The following is a 23,243-nucleotide window of genomic DNA, read 5'->3' on the forward strand; positions in this document are numbered from 1 at the left end:
ATCAAAATTTATTTTGAACAGTTTTAATCTACAACTTTGCTGAAGTCATCAAAATCGTTCAAAAAATCTTTCTCAAGACACAGATTTTGAAAAATTTATGTCATTCCGCGAAAAAAAAATTTATTGTTCGGATTTTTATTTAAAAAAAAAAACATTTTTTTTATGCGAGCCCTAAATATGCGTATCACACTAAGATTTTTTACCGAATTCGGTAAAGTTCACCGAATTTTCAATTTCTGAACAGTTTGGAAAATGAAAATTACCGAATTTGGTAAAACCTTAGCGAAATTCGGCAATAAAGATCATTATTGCTAATCGTATAACCAAAATTTGTTAAAATTTTGTTTGTTTTGACAGATGGTAAACCGATCTAAATTTTACTGATTTTTTAACTTTCGAATTTGGTAAAAAAATCAAATTGTGTAACATGATTGTCACTAGACAAAATGCATTTTAGGTTATTGTTAAAGACTAGATTTCTATTTTCATAAACAAATTAAATATTCATAAACTTTGAACAATATTTTTAACAACCTAAACGTTCATTTGGTATGCAGATTTGTATTATTTTTTGTTTGTTTTATTGAGAAGAATGTGAAGATGTTGTAAGAAGAGTATTACAAAAGGACAATGTTTTATCCAAATAAAAGAAAAACAAAATAAAAAGTTTCAATATAGAGAAAAATGTATTTTTTTATTTAGATCAAGACCAATATTCCGAAAGGGCGTAATATTGAATCTATGGCCCATTTGAAATGTTAGTCTTGATTTAAAAATAATTATTAATAAATTTCACGAATGTTTCATATGTTAACAATGAAAATCGAACCGTCAGTTGCTGAGATATCGACATTAGAAAAAGGTGGGTTGTTTGGCTGAGAATTAAAAGACATCAATTTTCCTGTTTTTAAATATGTGGATGGAAATATCTCAGCAACTAAAGGTCGTATCACCAAACTTTTAAAAAGTAAAATATAGAGCATTTTCTCTGCTTTCAAAAACATTTTTTTTAAAGTAAGCAAACATGAGCAGTATTTTTAAATTGAATAACTGCGACTTTTTTCATAAAAGTTTCCTAAAAATGGCTATAACTTCAAAACGGTGTACTTTATCAAAATTTCACTTGGGTACTTTTTGATTGCAAATTCGATTTGATATCGAAAAATGAAGTTGAAAAAATGTGCGACCAATATTTTGTTTTTTTTTTTAATAAAGTATTGATTCAAAACTTCATAACTCAGTCAAATTTTTTTGCACATTCTTGAAATTTGTGAAAAAATGGCATTTGATGTCTCCTAAAACATATCAGAAAAAAAATAAAAATAGCAGATCAAGTTGTTGTGTTAAAAAGTTAAATTAATAATCACCAAATTTTTTTACCGTGCATCATTTTTTTCAGTGTAGTACCTACAGCTTTGCCGAAGACACAAATCGATCAAAAAAATCTTTCGAAAGATACAGGTTTTTGAATTTTCATTTATCATTTTTGTATGAACAGCTGCCAAATTTGTATGGAAAATTATATGGACAAACAAATGATGCAAAATGGCTTCTTTGGGCATACCGAAGGCACCAAAAAAGTTTTAAACAGATTAAAAATTACAAAAATGAATATAAAAAACGACTATTTGGGTTTAACTTGCTTCAAATAAAATCTTTGTTTGCTGTAAACATTACTCTTCACAGAAAAAAAAATCATGGTAATATTACATAAGAAAAGGGGTACATCTTTTATGTCAGAAAAAATGTGTAATTTTACCTCTGAAAATGTGTAATTTTAACACTATTCTGGTGTAATGTCGCATTTCCAGTATAAATTGAGGTAAAATTACATCATAAAAGAGGTAATATTCAACCTTCTAAAATTACACCTTCCAAATTTACACTTTTTTTTTGCTGTGTTCGTTTAGATCTTATTATGGAGAAAATAATGTAATTCCATGTTGGCATATCAGACTTTTATGTTCGAATGTTCCAAATTATGAATTTAATAAAAAAAAGTTGAATTTCACAACCCCTGCCCCATTTTGCGTGCACATTGCGATTTCCGAAAAAAAACCTAGCTCGCGCTTTTTTCTCCGTTGCACCTCGGTTCGCTAATTAACTTGCACTTTTACACGGAAGGTTGCGTCTTCAAAAGAAAGCGCGTCCATTCATAGGAAAAAATTACAGCTGAAAAAAAGAGCAACATGAAAGAACTTTCCGCTCCATGGTCGAAACACAGTTTTCCACTGGAGTGCACAATTTCGCCCTCGCAGCAAAACGGGGGGAAAAAAATGTCACTTCTGATGTTTGTGGGGCACGAAACATTTCATTCCAAGAAGTTTAACCTCCTTGGAAGACATACACACGTGGTGATTGTGGGTGTTTTTTTTATCTAACTATTGCTTGCTGAAAACATAAAGTTTTAGAATTGCTGTGAGGAGATTAGCCCACACAAAAGTCGCCTACACTTTCCCAAACTTTTCCATTCCTTTCAGCGTTGAAAATTTCCATCAGAGTGCCTTTCTCTGCTGACATTTGTCTGAATTATTACATCATAACCACGCGGACAAGTGGTCTACAAAAGGGGAAACAAAAAAAAAGATCCATCCTCGAGTCAACACGTGGCTGTTGACTTTGTGCAGAGCCGTAAAATTGTTTTAATTAAAAAAATCCTGTTTGAACGAATTTAATTTACAAAAATACCATTGCAGAGGGAAAAAAGCGTTTCTGAGGCAATATTTGCTCTTGCATCCCACTGGCAGCTGTGGGCTCGTTTTTCTGATGTCTGTGCACAAATTGAGTTTTGTTTGCTTTTTTGGGGAAGTTTAAAAAAATGAAATAATAAACAAACATTTACCTTCACATTTGAGGTAATGTGACAGATTTGAGTTGAACTTTGCGAATCCGTGGGGATGGCAGTGTTACCAGAATGTCAATTTGTGTTAAATTTTACATTTTAAGTTTAGAAAATTTGCTTCGAGGCCCCATCAGTGCCACCAGGCTGCCCTTTCAATAGTCTTGAATACAATATCATTCGGTCGTGAAAGGTCGTAGACAATCAACGACCCCCACCGAAGGTGTGAGTTGACACAGTTGAAACCCCCATCTCGAAAGCATCCCAAAAGGCATAGAATTTGATTTGTCGCAAGAAATCGCCTTCAAATATGCAATTTGCACTACGTGATCCAAAAAACGGTATGCCAAAAACGCCCGAAAGTATGCAATTTCACAGTGCCACCTAGGGTGCAAATTTGCAGTCTGGCGTAAAAGTCACGCCAGTCCACCTGGGTGGACCCCCCAGTCTAGACCCATATTCCAAATGGTCTCACAAAAAGGTCGTTCGGGCAAATGGATTAGTCCCAGAAAGATACCTGCCAAGGGTTCCTCGGCTAGTTCAGCAAAAGTGTGGGCGGCGACCGGGGAAACCCGGACGAAATTACCCCTTTTTTGTACTGGCGCGCGCAAACTTACGGCATGGACTTGGAAATGGTGCAAAAGCACTACACTAAATTACGGAGCCGAACGTGACTAAACGCTAAACTATGCCAACCTTTGCGAGCGCACGTGGAATTACAGCTGACTGACGTGATGTAGCTGATTTTGTGTTTTTATTTTTTCAATGGTGAAACCTTAAAGGACAAAATTAAATCGAAAGGTACAAAATGTCGTGCCGAATTTGTTGCAACTCTGAAAGGCGATCGAAAAGTTAATCGACCAGAATAATTCAATTTAGTTTGACTCCACCTTTTTGCTGTTCTTTGTTTTAAGGTTTGAACTTTGACACGATCTCAGAATTGCAAATTGAAATCAAATTGTGTCGTGATTTTCGTGCATTTTGCTACATTAAAAATCGTTTTCTTTGAAATTTCTGTCTTTCTCGTTAAAACACAAGTCAATAAAAAAAAGAGTCGGAAATCAATTTGCGGCACTGTCAACCGCACATTATCGTGCCAAATCAACGCCAACAAGTTGCGCCAACCCGTGTCGTCATGACGGTCGTGAAATGTACGTGAAGTTCACGATGGTGACGATGGCGGAGCTGTGTTTCCGCAAAGTAAAAGTGTACCTTCTCCACAGTCGATTGGGAACCGGTTCAACCATGTAAATCGGCGGTCGGAGTTTCGCAGGATATGCCAAAATGCCAATGACAGCGAGGCAATGCAATGGCGAGGGAAGACGAGATGCATCGTGACATATGTGGGGGTGGAAAAAGGGAAGGTTGAAAGATTTGAGAACAAGCTAAGCTTGTTAAGGATTAGGGTGGCTTTGTTGAAACCAATAACAGGTGTTTTTATTCCAGTTCCAGTTCTAAAGTAAAATTCCCTAAAAAAAATATTTTGATGCGATGATAATCACTTTGAGCATGATTGAAAACATTAAAACATATTTTGAAGTTTTGTGGAATTGCACAGGTCCTCAAAAAAAAATGCGAAGTCTAATAAATGTAAAACAACTGTGCACAATGCATTTTACAACACTTCTTTCATTGAAATGGCAAGAAGTTTCAATGTTTAATTTTGTTTTGTCTCTCCCTCCCTGGACTTGGCCAAAGGCAAGGGACATAAACTTTGAAAAATATTTGCAACGGTCTTTTTTTGATTTAAATAAGAATATTAAAAAAAAATAATATAATTATATATTTAGGTATATAGCGACAATTTTAAAAATGTACACTTGTAGGGCTTGGCAAAAAAAAGTTGCTTTATTGTAATAAAAGTTATATACAAAAATCGTTTAAAAATAGCACAAAAAAGTAAAACAAGATTAAATAATTTTAAACTTCCGAGATATTTTTTGCTAGTAAACCTACTCTATATTGAGTAAATTTACATGCTTGCAAGAATGAGGTCCAACTCCATCATCTTTTATACAGTCATGCCCCGGTTTTGCACTGCCACGGTTTTGGTTCGTTCAGTTGCCCCGGTTAAGCACGGCCCAGTGCTTAACTGAAGCACAGAGCTTGTGGGATTTTGGCTATATGGGAGACATTGGCTAACATACTCATACTAACATAAAAAAAAATATATATAGTGTTTTGGAATCGGGATAATGTCATGAATCACATGAAAATTTTCACAAAAATACGTATTTTTTCTGTATTTTGAAAATGCAATGTTTCTCGAAAAAATACTCAAAATTATTGTTATTGCAATATGGATATCCAATAATCCGGATTTTTTATAGATTTCAAAGGAGAGCAGTTCTCTAGGATTTCGGTCATTCGATTTTTTTTGTATTTTTTAATCCGACTGAAACTTTTTTGGTGCCTTCGGTATGCCCAAAGAAGCCATTTTGCATCATTAGTTTGTCCATATAATTTTCCATACAAATTCGGCAGCTGTCCATACAAAAATGATGTATGAAAATTCAAAAATCTGTATCTTTTGAAGGAATTTTTTGATCGATTTGGTGTCTTCGGCAAAGTTGTAGGTATGGATACGGACTACACTGGAAAAAAATAATACACGGTAAAAAAAATTTGGTGATTTTTTTATTTAACTTTTTATCACTAAAACTTGATTTACAAAAAAACACTATTTTTAATTTTTTTTATTTTTTGATATGTTTTAGAAGGCATAAAATGCCAACTTTTCAGAAATTTCCAGGTTGTGCAAAAAATCACTGACCGAGTTATGAATTTTTTAATCAATACTGATTTTTTCAAAAAATCGAAATTTTGGTCGTAAAAATTTTTCAACTTCATTTTTCGATGTAAAATCAAATTTGCAATCAAAAAGTACTTTACTGAAATTTTGATAAAGTGCACCGTTTTCAAGTTATAGCCATATTTAAGTGACTTTTTTGAAAATAGTCGCAGTTTTTCATTTTTTTAAATTAGTGCACATGTTTGCCCAGTTTTGAAAAAAATATTTTTGAAAAGCTGAGAAAATTCTCTATATTTTGCTTATTTGGACTTTGTTGATACGACCTTTAGTTGCTGAGATATTGCAATGCAAAGGTTTAAAAACAGGAAAATTGATGTTTTCTAAGTTTCACCCAAACAACCCACCATTTTCTATCGTCAATATCTCAGCAACTAATGGTCCGATTTTCAATGTTAATATATGAAACATTTGTGAAATTTTCCGATCTCTTCGAAAAAAATATTTTTGGAATTTTCAAATCAAGACTAACATTTCACAAAGGCCAAACATTCAATATTACGCCCTTTTAAAATGTTTGTCTTGATTTGAAAATTCCAAAAATATTTTTTTCGAAAAGATCGGAAAATTTCACAATTGTTTCATATATTAACATTGAAAATCGGACCATTAGTTGCTGAGATATTGACGATAGAAAATGGTGGGTTGTTTGGGTGAAACTTAGAAAACATCAATTTTCCTGTTTTTAAACCTTTGCATTGCAATATCTCAGCAACTAAAGGTCGTATCAACATAGTCCGAATAAGCAAAATATAGAGAATTTTCTCAGCTTTTCAAAAATATTTTTTTCAAAACTGGGCAAACATGTGCACTAATTTAAAAAAATGAAAAACTGCGACTATTTTCAAAAAAGTCACTTAAATATGGCTATAACTTGAAAACGGTGCACTTTATCAAAATTTTAGTAAAGTACTTTTTGATTGCAAATTTGATTTTACATCGAAAAATGAAGTTGAAAAATTTTTACGACCAAAATTTCGATTTTTTGAAAAAATCAGTATTGATTAAAAAATTCATAACTCGGTCAGTGATTTTTTGCACAACCTGGAAATTTCTGAAAAGTTGGCATTTTATGTCTTCTAAAACATATCAAAAAATAAAAAAAATTAAAAATAGTGTTTTTTTGTAAATCAAGTTTTAGTGATAAAAAGTTAAATAAAAAAATCACCAAATTTTTTTTTACCGTGTATTATTTTTTCCAGTGTAGTCCGTATCCATACCTACAACTTTGCCGAAGACACCAAATCGATCAAAAAATTCCTTCAAAAGATACAGATTTTTGAATTTTCATACATCATTTTTGTATGGACAGCTGCCGAATTTGTATGGAAAATTATATGGACAAACTAATGATGCAAAATGGCTTCTTTGGGCATACCGAAGGCACCAAAAAAGTTTCAGCCGGATTAAAAAATACAAAAATTAAAATTGAAGAAAAAAGACCGATTTCGTAGAGAATTGCTCAGGAAATATTTTTTTGAAAATACTTAAAATTTTCACAATGCTACGTATAAAAAAAAATACTCAAAATTTTAGTTTTTTTTAACAATATCAAACGATCGGGATTTTTCAGAAATTTCGATTGTAATTACATATTTTTTTGAGTGTTTTTTTTTTTCGAAAACACGTAGTTTTGTGCAAATTTTGAGTATTTTCAAAAAGGTTGTTATAACATTCAAAATGTATGAAAAAAATTCCTCTCATTTGATACCAATATTATGAAAAACTGAAATTTGAGTTTTTTTTTCGAAAATACGTGGTTCTGTGCAAATTTTGAGTATTTAAAAAAAATATTATTACATTCCAAATGTATGAAAAAGTCCCGATCATTTGATACCTATATTGTGAAAAACTGAAATTTTGAGTATTTTTTCTAAAATACGTAGTTTTGTGAAAATGTTGAGAATTTTCAAAAAATGATGAAATAACAATCAAAATGAAAAAATTCCAATCATTTGATATCAATCTGGCAAAAAAACTGAAATTTTGAGTATTTTTTTGAAAATAAGTAGTTTTGTGAAAATTTACAGTATTTTCATAAAAATGTATGACATTTGAAATGTATGACATAAACACGATCAGTTGATACCCATATTAAAATAACAAATATTTTAAGTTTTATTATTATTATTATTATTATTATTATTATTATTATTATTATTATTATTATTATTATTATTATTATTATTATTATTATTATTATTATTATTATTATTATTATTATTATTATTATTATTATTATTATTATTATTATTATTATTATTATTATTATTATTATTATTATTATTATTATTATTATTATTATTATTATTATTATTATTATTATTATTATTATTATTATTATTATTATTATTATTATTATTATTATTATTATTATTATTATTATTATTATTATTATTATTATTATTATTATTATTATTATTATTATTATTATTATTATTATTATTATTATTATTATTATTATTATTATTATTATTATTATTATTATTATTATTATTATTATTATTATTATTATTATTATTATTATTATTATTATTATTATTATTATTATTATTATTATTATTATTATTATTATTATTATTATTATTATTATTATTATTATTATGATTTTATATGAGAATATGGTTTATTGGGGAAAAATAGTAAATTGCATTGTTTTGTAAGAAAATCTTATTATAAAAATGACTTTTCAGAAGAAAAGACTTCTTGAAAAAATCCAAATTTTATGACATCTTTTTAATATGCTAAATTGTTTTTTTTTTCTATTTCATGAAAATTTTGGATATGTTTTTCAACTGACTTTTTTCATATTGTCATATTGTTGATTGAAAAAAAGAAAGTGTGTATTATTTAAAATGCCTAAAATATAATAGTTTTAAAGCAAGAGTTTTTTTAATGTCCTATTGCATTTTATATGTAAATAAAACCTATTCAAAAAAAAAAAACTCTGGATTCTAACATTCAAATAAGCACCAGAAAATACACAGTTTAAAAAAAGAAATTTTCAATAAATTCTTGTGAAGGTTGAAAAGTTTTAAAAATTAGTTTATTATAATAAAGAAAAGATAAATAGTATTTTTAAGTACCTCTGAAATGTTATGTTTTTCTCAACGAAAATGAGTTCGAATCGGAAAACGAACTGTATTTTCGGAATATCATAGGCATTTTCAGTAAAACAGTTTACTGAGTATTCAAAATAAGGCTGGACATTTTTCAATCACGCTGCAAAATTGGTTTTGGTTGCAACAAAAATTGATATTTTTATGAAGATAAAAAATTAGATCTAATTTGGAACTTTATATGGAACCTGAAATTTAAATTTAGAGTTAATAAACTTAGTAAAACTAACATTGAATTGTATTTTTTTTTTAATAAGGGCGTTGCAAATATTTTGCAAAGTTTATGTCCCCCATTTAAACCCGGTCCGAACTATTTTAATTTTTGGCAAAGTCGCACGAAACATTTAAAATCGTATAGTACAATATTTTCTAATAATTGAAGAGTTCTACTTTCTTGATGAAACTTACTAACTGTAAAATGTTTCTTGAGTCATTTTCACTGAACCCGAGAAAAAAAAGTTTATTTCAAAACCCTCCAAGCTTCCCTGTACCCGTCACAATTTCACCGGATCGAAGAAGAAAAATCACCATTCCGTACAATTACTCGTCCTTTGATCAGTACTATTCCACGTCATACCACGTCCTACGAACGATTACGACAAAGACACCGCGCCGAGCCAGCCAATTTACGAATCGACAAAAAGAGGGGTTTTACCCTTTATCCGGATGCACTTTGTAGCTGCGCGGTGCACTAATTCCGTTTCGATTAGCACAGCAATCAAATTAAGCTCATCAGAGTTGGAAATGTCGCTTGTCGCGTTGGAGTGTGGGGAAAAAATCAGACAAAACCTCACTGCTCGGTGCAGTTGTTGGTGCGGAAAATTGGCTTCCCCTTAACCGGTGGTTTTGTTTGTGACTGGAAATCTTCGCGTTGACTGGTTCCATTAATTAGCTTTAACTTTTGGTTTCTTTTTTTCAGGGTTTTAGCTTCCCGCAGGAGACTGGTTATCCGCTGGATTCGCACCAGGCCACGTACTACATGCTGGAGACTCACTACAACAATCCGGACTACTCGTACGACTTTACCTCGTACTACCGGAAGAATTTGAGCAAGCAACAGCGCAACATGAACATTCACGGTCACTCTGAGGATGACGAGGAGGAGGAGGAAGAGGAATCTGTGGAGGATCAACCTCCGGTTGCGGACTATGAGGATGGAGCGGCTGGGGCCGCTGAACAGCAGGTGGTTGACAATTCCGGCCTTAAGCTGTACTACACGCAGACGTTGCGCAAGTTTGACGCCGGAGTGCTGTCAGTTGGGTTGGATCCCAACTGGCGCCACATCATCCCACCAGGCCAGCAGAAGGTTGTTTCTGAGGGTCACTGCATCGGGGCCTGTACCGAGCGCGGGTTCCCCCGGGATGGCATCAACATCTTTGCCGTGATGACCAGAACGCATCTCATTGGACGGCAGGTCAAGCTGCGACAGGTGAGAGAGATTTTTACTAGCGACATCTAGCGGAGACTAGCGCAATACGCCTAACGGTATGCAATCGTCGTTTCTTCCCTCTCAGATTCGCGGCAACGAGGAACTTCAACCGATCGTGCACGACACCAACATCGATCCGAGCTATCAGGACTACCGCCGGCTTCCGGCCCCGGTAAAAGCCCTCCCCGGGGACAGTCTCATCGCGGAGTGTATCTATGACAGCTCGTCGCGAAAATCCATCACACTGGGTAAGAAGGCAACTTCCTCGTACTTTTTGCTTCTGTCAAAACTAATTTCCGACGATGGTTGTGAAAAACGATTCTTTTTTGCTAAATTCATCAGGTGGCATGACAACACGGGAGGAAATCTGCCTGGTGCTCACCCTTTACTACCCACGCCAGAAGGAGCTGACGTCCTGCCACTCGCTGCCGAGCCTGCCGACGGTGCTGCACTCGCTGGGGATTCAGGAGCTGGCTTCGTAAGTATTATTTATTTTACATTTTGTAGTTATCTATAACTTCAGTACAGAAGGCTTTGTGGAAAAAACTTATTAGGATGTTAATTTTTTCATTTAAAATCGTTAAAATTTTGTTAAAGTTCCATTTGTTCGAAACATGTTTTTTTTAATTCCGTGTGAAATTTTTACGGTCTGCTCCTTCTAACAAATTAATCCTTTTCTCGCCAAAATCCAATTCATTTATCAAATCCCCAAACAAGCTTCTTGTGGTGGCGGTGGTGGCAACGGCACCAGACCGCAATTAAAAAGCACCACAAATCGCATGGCAGGTTTAAAGTCCTTCTGAGACGTCCTCTATTCTCCTGTGGCCACCAACCGCATAAACGCGATCAACAAGACAATCCTCGCTGGCCTGAGCCTTTTCCGGACGCTCAAGAAGACGACGCTTCAGCTCGTTAACTCCTCGTTTTTTTTTTGCTTCTCGAGGAAAAGTGCAGAAATTCCTTCTTATTTTATTTTTATCGCTGACCACCGTCGCCGCCGCCGCCGCCATATTCATCATCAGCTTCATTTCGCTAGATTTTCTCGTTATTTTCCCGACCCGAGGTTTTTTTTTCGTCGCCGACGCTTTTCTTTTAGCTAAATGAATGGTTCTAAAGTGATTTTTTCGCTTTTTCGCCGGCAAGATTTTTCATTATTTATTTCTTACAATAATGGAGGAATTCAACCATTTTTTTTGTTCCTCCTACCAGCAACTAACAAGCTGAGAATTGCTTCGTGCGCTTGCAAGATGGCGTTTGCATCCCGCGAGAAGTGGAATTTTCATCGTCATTTTCCACAGTGCTTTTCTCCTTTCCTTCCAATTTTTCTCCAGCTCTTCTGAGTTATCGCGCACTAAAGCGTTATTCTGTTGCATCGTCTTTTAGTTGCTCCTTTTTGGGGTGGTTTTGCTTGTTCGCTTTCTTATTCGTTACTTTTTTCGATTATTTCTCGGCAATCATCGTGCTCACTGCATAGTGCACCTGTGACACGAAAGTGGTTGTTTTTTTTTCGCTCACTTTTCTGGACAGGAAACCATGCAATTTAAAGAGATGTGAGTAGGGGTTCGCTCTCTTTTTCAACCGTAAAACAATGTAATGTAAGGTGTAGCATTAAAAAACATAATGAGCAGTTCTCTACGAAATCGTTTTTTTTTTCTTAATTTTAATTTTGGTATTATTTAATCCGGCTCAAACTTTGCTGGTGCCTTCGGTATGCCCAAAGAAGCCATTTTGCATCATTAGTTTGTCCATATTATTTTCCAAACAAATTTGGCAGCTGTCCATTCAAAAATGATTTATGAAAATTCAAAAATCTTTCTTCGGCAAATTTGTTGGTATACAGATACGGACTACACTGGAAAAAATGATACACGGCAAAAAAAATGGAGATTTTTAATTTAACTTTTTGTCACTAAAACCAAAAAAATGCCAAAAAATACTATTTTTATTAATTTTTTTTTTTTTTGATATGTTTTAGAGGAAATCAAATGCCAACTTTTCAGAAATTTCCTGAATGGGCAAAAATCTTTGACCGAGATAGGAATTTTTGAATTAATACTGATTTTTTTTAATGAAAACACTGGTTGCAAAAATTTTTTCAACTTCATTTGCAATCAAAAAGTACTTCAGTGAAATTTTGATAAAGTGCACTTTTTTCAAGTTAAAGCAATTTTTGGTAACTTTTTTGAAAATAGTCGCAATTTCTATTTTTTTTTTAAATTCGAGCACGTGTTTTCCCACAATTGAAAAAAATATTTTTGGAAAGCTGAGAAAAATCTCTAAATTTTGCTTTTTTTAACTTTGCTGATTTGATCCTTAGTTGCTTAGATATTGCCATGCAAAGGATTAAAAAGCAGGAAAATTGATGTTTTCTAAGTCTCACCCAAACAACCCACAATTTTCAAATGTCGATATCTCAGCAACTAATGGTCCGATTTACAATGTTAAAATATGAAACATTCTTGAAATTTTCCGATCCTTTTAAAAACAATATTTTCAAAAATTTTAAATCTAGACTAACATTTCAAAAGTGTGTAATAATAAATGTTTAGCCATTTTGAAATGCTAGTCTTGATAAAAAAAAATTCGAAAAAATCTTGAAATTTCACGAACGTTTCAGTCTTAACATTGAAAATCGGTCAATTAGTTGCTGAGTTATTGACGTTAGAAAATATTGGGTTTTAGGTGAGACTTAGAAAACATCAATTTTCCAGTTTTTAAACCATTGCATGGCAATATCTCAGCTACTAAGGGTCGTTTCAACAAAGTTCAAAAAAGCAAAATACATAGAACGTTTTCAGCTTTTATTTAATCTAATCTAATCTAATCTAATCAGACCCTAGCGCAGCCAATCTTTCGAAGGGATCCTGGAGAGTGCCTTAGGTTAGATGACGCCTAGCACTCTTCTTGTCATTTATTAACATTTGTAGTGCGCCATTGCATTGAAATGCATTGAAACATCACAAGCGTTAAAGCGGCCAGGCCTACTGCGTAAAGCCGTATCGCAGAGATGACTCGTAATTGGATTGAGTTTGAGCACTGAGTGTTCGAACAACAACACAATTCTGAATCGACAGGGGAGGAAGAAGCGTGGGGACACACCACCATACGCTCCGAGATTTGGTTGTATTCGTTGGGAGCACCATGCTAAGAAGGTTTGGTACTCCGGGACCCTCTGGGATGGGACATTGTATTTCCACGAATGCCCTGGACACTATTTGCCGCGGTTATAGCGCCACAACTCGCTCTCTGTAACTGTATTCCTAATTCCAGTCCACGCTCATCAAGTCGTCATGGCCTAGTGGTTAGCATTTTTGCTTACCAATCCAAAGGACGGAGGATCGAACCCCGCCTCGAGCGACTTTGATTTTTCGTTCATATTCATCATTTTAAATTCATGTGTTCTTAACTTTCTCGTTGGGAGCAGATGGGCATCGAACCCAGAACCATTCGCTTACAAAGCGAACACCGTAATCAGTCAGCCACGGCCGCTCCTTAAACGTTTTCAGCTTTTATTTTAAAAAATGAATAACTGCGACTATTTTCAATAAAGTTACATAAAAATGGCTAAAACTTGAAGACGGTGCATTTTATCAAAATTCGGTGTTACATCTAAAAATAAAGTTGAAAACCAATATTTCGAATTTTCGGCAAAAAAAAATCAGTATTGATTTAAAAATTCATAACTCGGTCAAAGATTCTTTGCACATAGTGGAAATTTTTAAACATTTAGCATTTGTTGTCGCCTAAAATTTATAAAAAAAAAGTACAAAAATAGTGTTTTTTTTTTGTTAATCAAGTTTTAGTGACAAAAAGTGAAATTAAAAATCGTCAATATTTTTAACCATGTTTCGTTTATTTCAGTGTAGTCCTTATCCAGACCTACAACTTTGCCGAAGACACCAAATCGATCAAAAAATTCCTTCAAAAGATACAGATTTTTCATTTTTCATCTACCATTTTTGTATGGGCTGCTGCCAAATTCGTATAGAAAATTATATGGACAAACTAATCATGATAAATGGGCATACCGAATGCGAAATTTGTTTGGTTCTTTCGGATAAAAAAAAAATAAAAAAAAATAAATAGAACAATCGGTCTCGTTGAGAATTGCTTGGTTAGAAAAAAGAGCAAAAAGCTTAGAAGAGCAAATGAATAAAAAATGAATAATCCGAAGTATTTTTTTAAACTCCTGTAGTCTGAAAAAATCATTCCAGAATGGAATGTTTTTAAATTTGTGTCTTTTTTCTGAAGTTTAAAACTATAGTTTATTATATTTTCAACAATTTGCAGTGCTGAATCAGTATTTAGGATTAAAAATGTAATTTAAAATTATAAGGAAGACTTATGTAGGCTCACTGGGACATATTTTTTTCATAAAATTATTTTTATGAGGTCCTTCTTGGTGCTGGGACCTGGTAAGGACCGAGTCAAAATAGCATTTTTGCTAATAATTGAACACCACTTAAACGTTGGAAGGATAATTTTCCTGGTTTTGTAGTTTTCTTGAAAAATATCCGAAAGTAAAGTCGAATGATTCCCGAGCAGACGGAAATAACTAGGGAATAACATTTTTCGATATTTTAAAATACTAGGACAATAACATTTTATGTTATTTATAGCAAGATTTGTTATTCTTCGCTATGATTTTTTTGTTATAAGATTGTTATTGTAATAACAGACTAATAACATTTGTAGTTATTCTTCGAACAAATCTTTGTTATTATTTTTTGTTATTTTAACAACTAATCCGATCATCCCAATGACAGTTGGAGTTGTTCATCCATAACAAAAAATGTTATTGCAAAGTTGTTTTGGCTTTCAACCAATATCAGACCAATAACAAATTTTGTTATGATAACATAAAATGTTATGAATCCCTTATGCAAAAATGGATTTTTCATCAAAATTCCATAACACTTTCTGTTATTTTAGCAGTATTTGTCAAGGTATTTGTTATTGAAATGGCATGAATTTTGTTATTACCGTCTGCCCGGGTTTTCATAACATAATAAACAACTTTTCAGTGCACAACAGGTCGTAAGCAAACATTAAAGTACTACCCGATTACGAATATGAGCTGAACTACTTAACATGCAGAATTTCCTTAAAAACTTTTTTACAGCCCATAAGATTTAAGAAAGAAAAAAAACCTCTCTTCCGATTGAACTTTTGGATTTATCAAGGATTTTATAGATTTTATCAAACAAATCAAAAAGTAGAAAAAAGTTAGCAAAATATTCAGCAGCTAGCAGCTGAGATAAACGCAATTTCGTAAAATAAATTGATTACAATATTTTCCAAATTCGTACACCGAAATAAAAAAAAAGTTCCAAATGCCTATATTTTAGAAATTTTTCCACTTTATCTTATTTAGTAATAAAAAAATCAAATTACAATTGTAGGAAAAGAGTCAAAATTCCTAGAATAAAGGAATTTGGTACTTTTTTGTCATTTAAATGTACACCCAGAACTGGACATCGGCATACGAGAGGATAAAGAGCACGGTTCGGTAGTAAAATGGTACTGTGTGCGGACTGAGAGGATAAATCCCTAAATTACCGAGAGTACTTTACTCATGGGTTCATCTTCACAAAAAGTTCATCTATCAAAAAAAAAAACTACCGGTATCGAGACTCGAACCCAAGACCTTCGGCATATTGAACCGTGTCTTTGCCGTATGGGCCACTATGGTTCAGTGACTAAGTGGTGGTCATTTGTCGATATAAGCCACTCAATAGGATGAACTGTTCCAATGAACGAATGAACACGCGAGAGGACTTTGCTCTCGCAAAATAGCACTTTCCTCACGTTTCTTTTCATGAGGACTTTCCTCTCGTTCTTTAACTTTGGGTGTAGGTTAATTTGAGTGCTCTCGCCATTGAAGCTATTACAAAATAATTTACAAAAATAAAAAAAATTAAAACATAACATCATGTTTTATAATAGCCTTTATTTTTTACAAATTTTGAATAAAAAACGAAAGAGCTGCTTATTTTAATGCGCAAGTTTAAATGAGCAGCTCTTAAAAAACAACGGTTTATCCCACCTCTAAACCGGCGAGAAGAAATTATGAAAACTGAATTGATGTTGCAACGGGTAAACATCTTTCTGAAATATATCTCATTTTTTGAACTTTCCGATCATCGAACTTTGGATAATGGAGTCTGAACTGTATTCTAATTCTTTTACTCTTTCAGAAATGTAGAATATTTTTTCCTAGCCGATGATGAGATATCATAAAATTTCCCTAGATACGAAGTCATCAAGCTTTGCAAAATCATCCCATCAGAATTTAAATTCATTCTTTTTGATTTCATGTTTATTTCAAAACAATGATGTTAACTTTTATTTGGTATTTCATTTATTAAAATTAATTAAAAAAAATAAATATAATTTGTTCAAATTAGGCTGTTAAATTTTTTTTAGTTGGCCTGAAAAATCGGGGGGAATTTTTTTTTCAAATATCTTCAATATTTTAATGGAAGTTCAAGTAAAATCAGCTGAAATCAATTTAAAATGCATTCCCCTGCGTTTAGAATCATTTTTAGCATATTTGTGTTGATTTAAAATTTTGAGTAATTTCTGAAAATTGTCGATGTTAATTAACGCAAAAAGTTTTTTTGAAAAACAACTGTACTATTGTAAAATGCATTGCAAAGCACCTTTTCCTGGCAAATGTTGAAACTATGGCTTGTTATTTCAATATTTATATTTTTTTTTGCCCCCTCTTGATCCCGGCCAGAGCCAAGGGACAAAAACTTTGAAAAATATTACGGCCTTATTATTAGAACTCAAACACAATTTCTAGTATCTTTTTATTTTTTACAATCTAACGCTTCATTTTCTCTGTCATCCCTTCACTACTCTTCACACTGCCATCACTCTGATGCTGCTGTCTAGCATTGCAAAGTCATTCTTTTCCGTCTAGATATTTTTTATTTGTTCCCCCCAAGAAGAGAGAGAGAGGGAAGATACACGCTAAAATGCGCAGATGACATCGGGGGAACGATGACGGTGGTAAGGACACCAGCTGCAGCACGCAAGCGACACTGTAACTCTCCCTCTCGGTGGAGTTGGCCAACTGTCTGTCCCACCCCAGAGGGGGTGAGTGGGTGCATAGTGTTTTTATGTCTCATTTTGCTCCACAAAAGCTGTCTTTTTTTGCACACTATCTCATTTTCCTTTCCAAGCCCGAAAAGGTACGCGAGAATGTGCGAGGAAAAATTCTCATTAAATTTTAATGATAGCGTTTTTTTACGTTGCATTTTTCGCTGCGTGTTTTATTTGACAGTATCAATGCAAGGGGAAAGGTTAAAATAACTGTGAAAAGGAGGGGGGGGGGGGAGTCACAAAAATAGCTGCAGCGCCATGAATTGCACGCGAAGTGACGAGTTTTGAGTGTTGAATAGGCCGTTTGGGTCGGAAAACAAGGTGGAAAATAATGACGTGCAGAAAACAAAGTCAATGTTCCCTTTTGAAAGGAATCGTTATGGTTGAGATTTGTTAAGCAAAAAAGTGAAAGTTTCGTCTTTAGCTTGATAAAATTTTAACCCTTTGAATCACAGAAAAAAACATCCCATTCCCTGTTTCATTATTTATCTTCCAAAAATATCGTTATTCTCTCCCATTTAACATTTCTCGCACTGACAGCTAATTTATTCCTCCGGCAATAACAAAAACGTTAAACACAGTTATCCAAGCGAAAATAACATTTCCATTCAAAAGCATCTAAAACTAGCAAAATGCTAGGTCCTTTCCAAACAAAGGGAAGAAAAGAAAAAAAACGTGGTGTAAATGTAGCACAAAATAATTTGCACCTGAGGACCCAACCATTATTTATGATACTTTACTAGTTTTGCTGTTGTTAGGATTTTCACCAGAAAAAAAGGTGGGAGGGGTGCGAAAAAGGATTTGCTTTCTCACCAGGGATTTTCACTACGTTATCACAACAATGTCGACGACCAAAAAAGCTGGGATTGCGATTGGGATAATCAACGCAAGGATTCCGGACGAGGAGGAGGGTGGGGGGTGCCTAATAGGTTGAAGGGTTTGTGCAGCTGGGCTCCGGTTTGGGGCGTTTCTGGTTGGATTATGATTCAATTATGGTGCTGTAATCAAACAATTTGAGGATGAGGAGAGAGAGATTTTTTTCTTCTAGCTGAAGGGGTCCAATCTACAGAGGTTTTGAGAACTAGTCCAAAAGTTTTTGATAAAGTATTTCAAAACATTGTAATAAATAAACCCATTTTAACTATTTCACATGGAGAGACCGGTCGGGGCAAATCTAAGAAAATCTTGGTTATTTTTTTTTTAATTTTTAACACACACAGAAAAAAAATCAATTCTCGTAATCGTGAAATAAGTTCACGAATGTGAGAACCACAAAGAAATTTATTCTTGAGTATGGTGCATTTGCACTATAAACGTGAATATATTCCTTCGTGGTTCTCGCATTCATGAATTTAATTCACAATTTCAAGATTTATTTTTTTCCGTGCAGCTTTTTTTCAACAATCGATTGTTGATTTTGTTAACCCGAAATTGCTGACCACCAGTAGCTAAAAAAATAGTTGGAATTGCCATTTTTGTTGGTTGGTCGACAAAAATTCAAGCAGTCGACTACTAGAATATATTTCAGAAAATTAACTATTTTTTTTTGTTTTGGGTTGAAATATTGTGGAATATTCTGTAAAAAACAGGCTTGTCCATATTTGTCAACCTATTTTTAACATTTTTTTTCGTTGTATCAACTGAAATATTTTTGCATGCAGCAAAATTATTAGTGGTTTATAACTTAACATTGCATAATTAAACATGATTTATGTAAGTGTCGATACATATTTTCTTTAATTATCTAACGATACAGGCTGGGCCAAATTTCTAGCTATATTTTTAACTTGTGTCTTTCTTGAATACAGAAAAATATTCGTACATGTAGTCAATAATTAGGTGTTGTTAGCAATATTTTTATTGAATTTGCAGTAAATTTTATAATAATGCCTCACAAATTAATGCTGGGTGTTTTTATATTCGCATTTATTCTGCCTGAAATTTTAACTATCTGAAGTATGTGTTTTGACGTAGACTTACGTCTTTGTTTTTTTGCATGAACATATTTAATTACTGCTTAAAATCATAAAAATAAAACTTTTTTTATTAACTGTTGTTATAAAACGTGTGAAGTTTGATTAATGTTAAAAAATTACGTTGCATTAATCTAAAAAATAATAAAAAAAGCATAATATTTTTTTTAAACATATAAAAAAAATATGTTTAATGTCTCGTGAATTTCTAAAAAATAGAAACCGAGCAAAATTTCCAACCAGTTTTAAGCTTATATTTTTATTATGTTGTATAAAATTAATTGTTGTATTCACTTGTCATCACTGTGAAATAATCCGATAAGTCATCATCAGCTACAACGGTCTCAGTTTTAAATATTTTTCTTGTTATTGGACACAGAATTTACACCGAATCGAGCCTTTTGCTGCAAATAGACATATGAAATTTATTAGTTATTTTATGCAAAATTCTTAATTTTGGCTATAAACTAAAAAAAGGAGCGTAAATAAATGTAATTATAATGAGGAAAAAATAAATATCAATAAGGCTACTTACCAAGCTTGCATTAATTTAACATCTACTTTTGGCAACAAACTTTCATTGCATTTGATTCAATTTAATAAACGGCGGAGTACAATATTGAAAACAATATTTTGAGTTTTGAGCAACTATCTACGAAATCGGCCGATTTCGACCATTTTTTTGTATTTTTTAATTTTACTCAAACTTTGTGGAGGCCTTGCCTATGACCAAATAAAAATTTTGCGTCATTGGTTCACCCATACAAGTCTCCATACAATTTTGGCTGCTGTCCATACAAGAATGGTATGTAAATATTCAAACAGCTGTAACTTTTGAGTGAATTTTCTGATCAATTTGGTGTCTTCGACAAAGTTGTAGGTATTGTTGAGGACTTTTGAGAAAAAATAGGTACACGGAAAAAAATGCAGATTTTTTTATCAACTTTTTTAGCACTAAAACTCAATTTCCCAAAATACGTATTTTTTTATTTTCGAGATTTTTTGATATGTTTTAGGGGACAAAAATCCGCAACTTTTGAGCCATAGAGAAACATGGTAAAAAAATCTGCCGCCGAGTTATGAATTTTTGAAAAAATTGGTGATTTTTGGAAAAAAAAATCGAAATTTTATGCAAAAACAAGTTTGACATTACTTTTTAATGCAAAATTGAATTTTGCAATCGAAAAGTAATTTACAGATTTGTTGGTAAATGGCTCCGTTTTCAAGATATAGCCACCGAATGTTTGATTTTGGCGAAATATTTGCAGTTTTTCAATTTTTAAAAATAGTGACCATGAAGGACCATTTCTAAAAATATTTTTATTGGAAAGTTCAGAAAATTTGCTATTAAATTGTCTAAGAGACATTGAAGATTGGACCTCTGGTTGCTGAGATAGAGCCGCTTTAAGAAAAAGAAACACGAAAATTGAAGTTTTCTAAATCTCACCAAAACAACCCACCTTTTTCTAATGACGATATCTCAGCAATTAATGGTCCGATTTTCAATGGTAATATATGAAACATTTGTGAAATTTTCCGATCTTTTCGAAAAAATATTTTGAATTTTTTTAAATCAAGACTAACATTTTAAAAGGGCCAAATATTGAATATTACGCCCATTTAAAATGCTAGTCGTGATTTTAAAATTTTCTTAATATTTTTTTCGAAAAGATCGAAAAATTTCACGAATGTTTCATGTATTAACATTGAAAATCGGACCATTAATTGCTGAGATATCGTCATTAGAAAATGGTGGGCTGATTGGGTGAGACTTAGAAAACTTCAATTTTCGCGTTTCTTTTTCTTTAAGCCAGCCAGAGGTCCAATCTTCAATGTCTCTTAGACAATTTTATAGCAAATTTTCTGAACTTTTCAAAAAAAATTTTTTAGAAATGGTCACTTCTGGTCACTATTTTTAAAAATTGAAAAACTGCAAATATTTCGCCAAAATCAAACTTTTGGTGGCTATATCTTGAAAACGGAGCCCTTTATCAAAAAATCTGTAAAGTACTTTTCGATTTCAAAATTCAATTTTGCATTAAAGTAATGTCAAACTTGTTTTTGCATAAAACTTCGATTTTTTCCAAAAATCACTATTTTTTTCAAAAAATCATAACTCGGCGGCAGATTTTTTGACCATGTTTCTCTATGGCTCAAAAGTTGCGGATTTTGTCCCCTAAAACATATAAAAAAATCTCGAAAATCAAAAAATACGTATTTTGGGAAATTGAGTTTTAGTGAAAAAAAAGTTGATAAAAAAATCTGCAAATTTTTTTTCCGTGTGCCTATTTTTTTCTCAAAAGTCCTCAACAATACCTACAACTTTGCCAAAGACACAAAATTGATCAGAAAATTCACTCAAAAGTTACAGCTGTTTGAATATGTAGGGTAGAGTAGTCATCAATGAGACACGGGGAACAATGATAAAATGGCTCTCACAAGTCGTAGTTTCAACCAATCAGGCTCATATTTGGGGGAAAGGTGTATCTACTGGATACACGTCTGCCATAATAGTGGCTTTGGTTATTGACGCTCCCTTGCAAAGTTATTCATAAATGTTTGATTTTGGGGTGTAAAAGTAAATTATGACTGAAAATTTCATTTTCGCTTATATTCTGCCAATAATACAAAAACTAAAATTTCTCCAAACTTCTTTCGTCATTTCATAGAGCATGAGTTGGGCTACAATGGCCTTTCATTAGATTTGACCAAAATTAAGAATATACCCAGAATCCAAGGCTGTCTCATTGTTCCCCACTCTTTTCAGCCTATGGGTAACAATGAGACACTTTGATTTTTCTTCATTAAACTTTTCAAAATCTAGGGAAATCCTTCAAAACATGAATCGGAAGTGATTTTTGGCATATTTATTGAGTTTTGACTTCATTTAGCCAAACATATAAAGTTATATGGTATAAATAAATGGATTTTACTAAATTTAAATACTTTTTAGTATAACTTTTGTTAATGAAAGCTTCTAGTTGGCAAAATTGCTTTAAAATGTTCAAGGTAAGTCACCTGCAATGGAACAATACAAAAACATGATTTTTTACTAGAAAAGTATTGATTTTCGTAGAGTGTCTCATTGTTCCCCACCTGTCTCATTGTTCCTGCCAAGTGCGTCTACAATGAGACAGTTGGATAGCTCTGACTGTAGAGGACGGATCGATCTCATATTTTGGTCAATGTTAGAACACATTAAAAGAAAGAAAATGCAACAAAAAGCTCATTCAAACATGCTGATGAAAAAAATACAAAAATCGTTGAAAGTTAAAAACCAAAAGTGTCTCATTGATGACTACCCTACCCTACATACCATTTTTGTATGGACAGCTGCCAAAATTGTATGGAGACTTGTATGGGTGAACCAATGACACAAAATAGCATATTTGGTCATAGGGAAGGCCCCCACAAAGTTTGAGCCAAATCAAAAAATACAAATAAAATCCATTTCTGGTTTTGGTAGAGAATTGCTCTTTTACTTACCAGTTAATTGAGCAGTCTTCTTTAAACAGCATTTTTTGTATATCCTTTATAAATATTATTTTTCAAACATTTCCCATCATCGAATTTATATTTTGATATTATGTGTACGCATTTCCATGTATTTTATGGTTGATGATTCTGAAAAATTATGTTTCATTAAAATTGTATCCATCGTAAGCACGATGGTTTTTGATGATTCAGTTTGCTAATTAAAATCACAATAGATAAATTGTTGTGTAAAAATAAACCCATACTTACTAAGATTAACCAACATTTTGTTAAATATGCAAGTATTGTCGTGCCCTTCCCTTTCCTTCAAACATTGTCATGAAGTTCCCTTCGCATCAGAGGTCCTCATTGCGAATGTCCTCATAGTTTATCACCTGCAAAGAAATCATCAACAAACTTGGTCACCAATTGCACCTCCACAGTTGCAACAGTGTTCACTTTGATTTGCCACTTCACATTAGCCAAATAG

General features: G+C 32.8%; 1 protein-coding gene across 1 annotated transcript in view; it reads left to right on the top strand.

The window, feature by feature from the left end:
* LOC120414941 (MOXD1 homolog 2-like) overlaps nt 1–23,243 on the top strand; it is a 253,539-nt gene that overhangs the window by 191,691 nt on the left and 38,605 nt on the right. Inside the window, exons 6-8 of the mRNA XM_039576271.2 lie at nt 9,687–10,196; nt 10,282–10,444; nt 10,539–10,674. Coding sequence (XP_039432205.1) covers nt 9,687–10,196; nt 10,282–10,444; nt 10,539–10,674 — 809 coding nt within the window. The remainder of the gene's footprint in view (nt 1–9,686; nt 10,197–10,281; nt 10,445–10,538; nt 10,675–23,243) is intronic.

The sequence above is a fragment of the Culex pipiens genome, chromosome 2, assembly GCF_016801865.2.
Source record: "Culex pipiens pallens isolate TS chromosome 2, TS_CPP_V2, whole genome shotgun sequence".
Taxonomy (NCBI): Eukaryota; Metazoa; Arthropoda; class Insecta; order Diptera; family Culicidae; genus Culex; species Culex pipiens.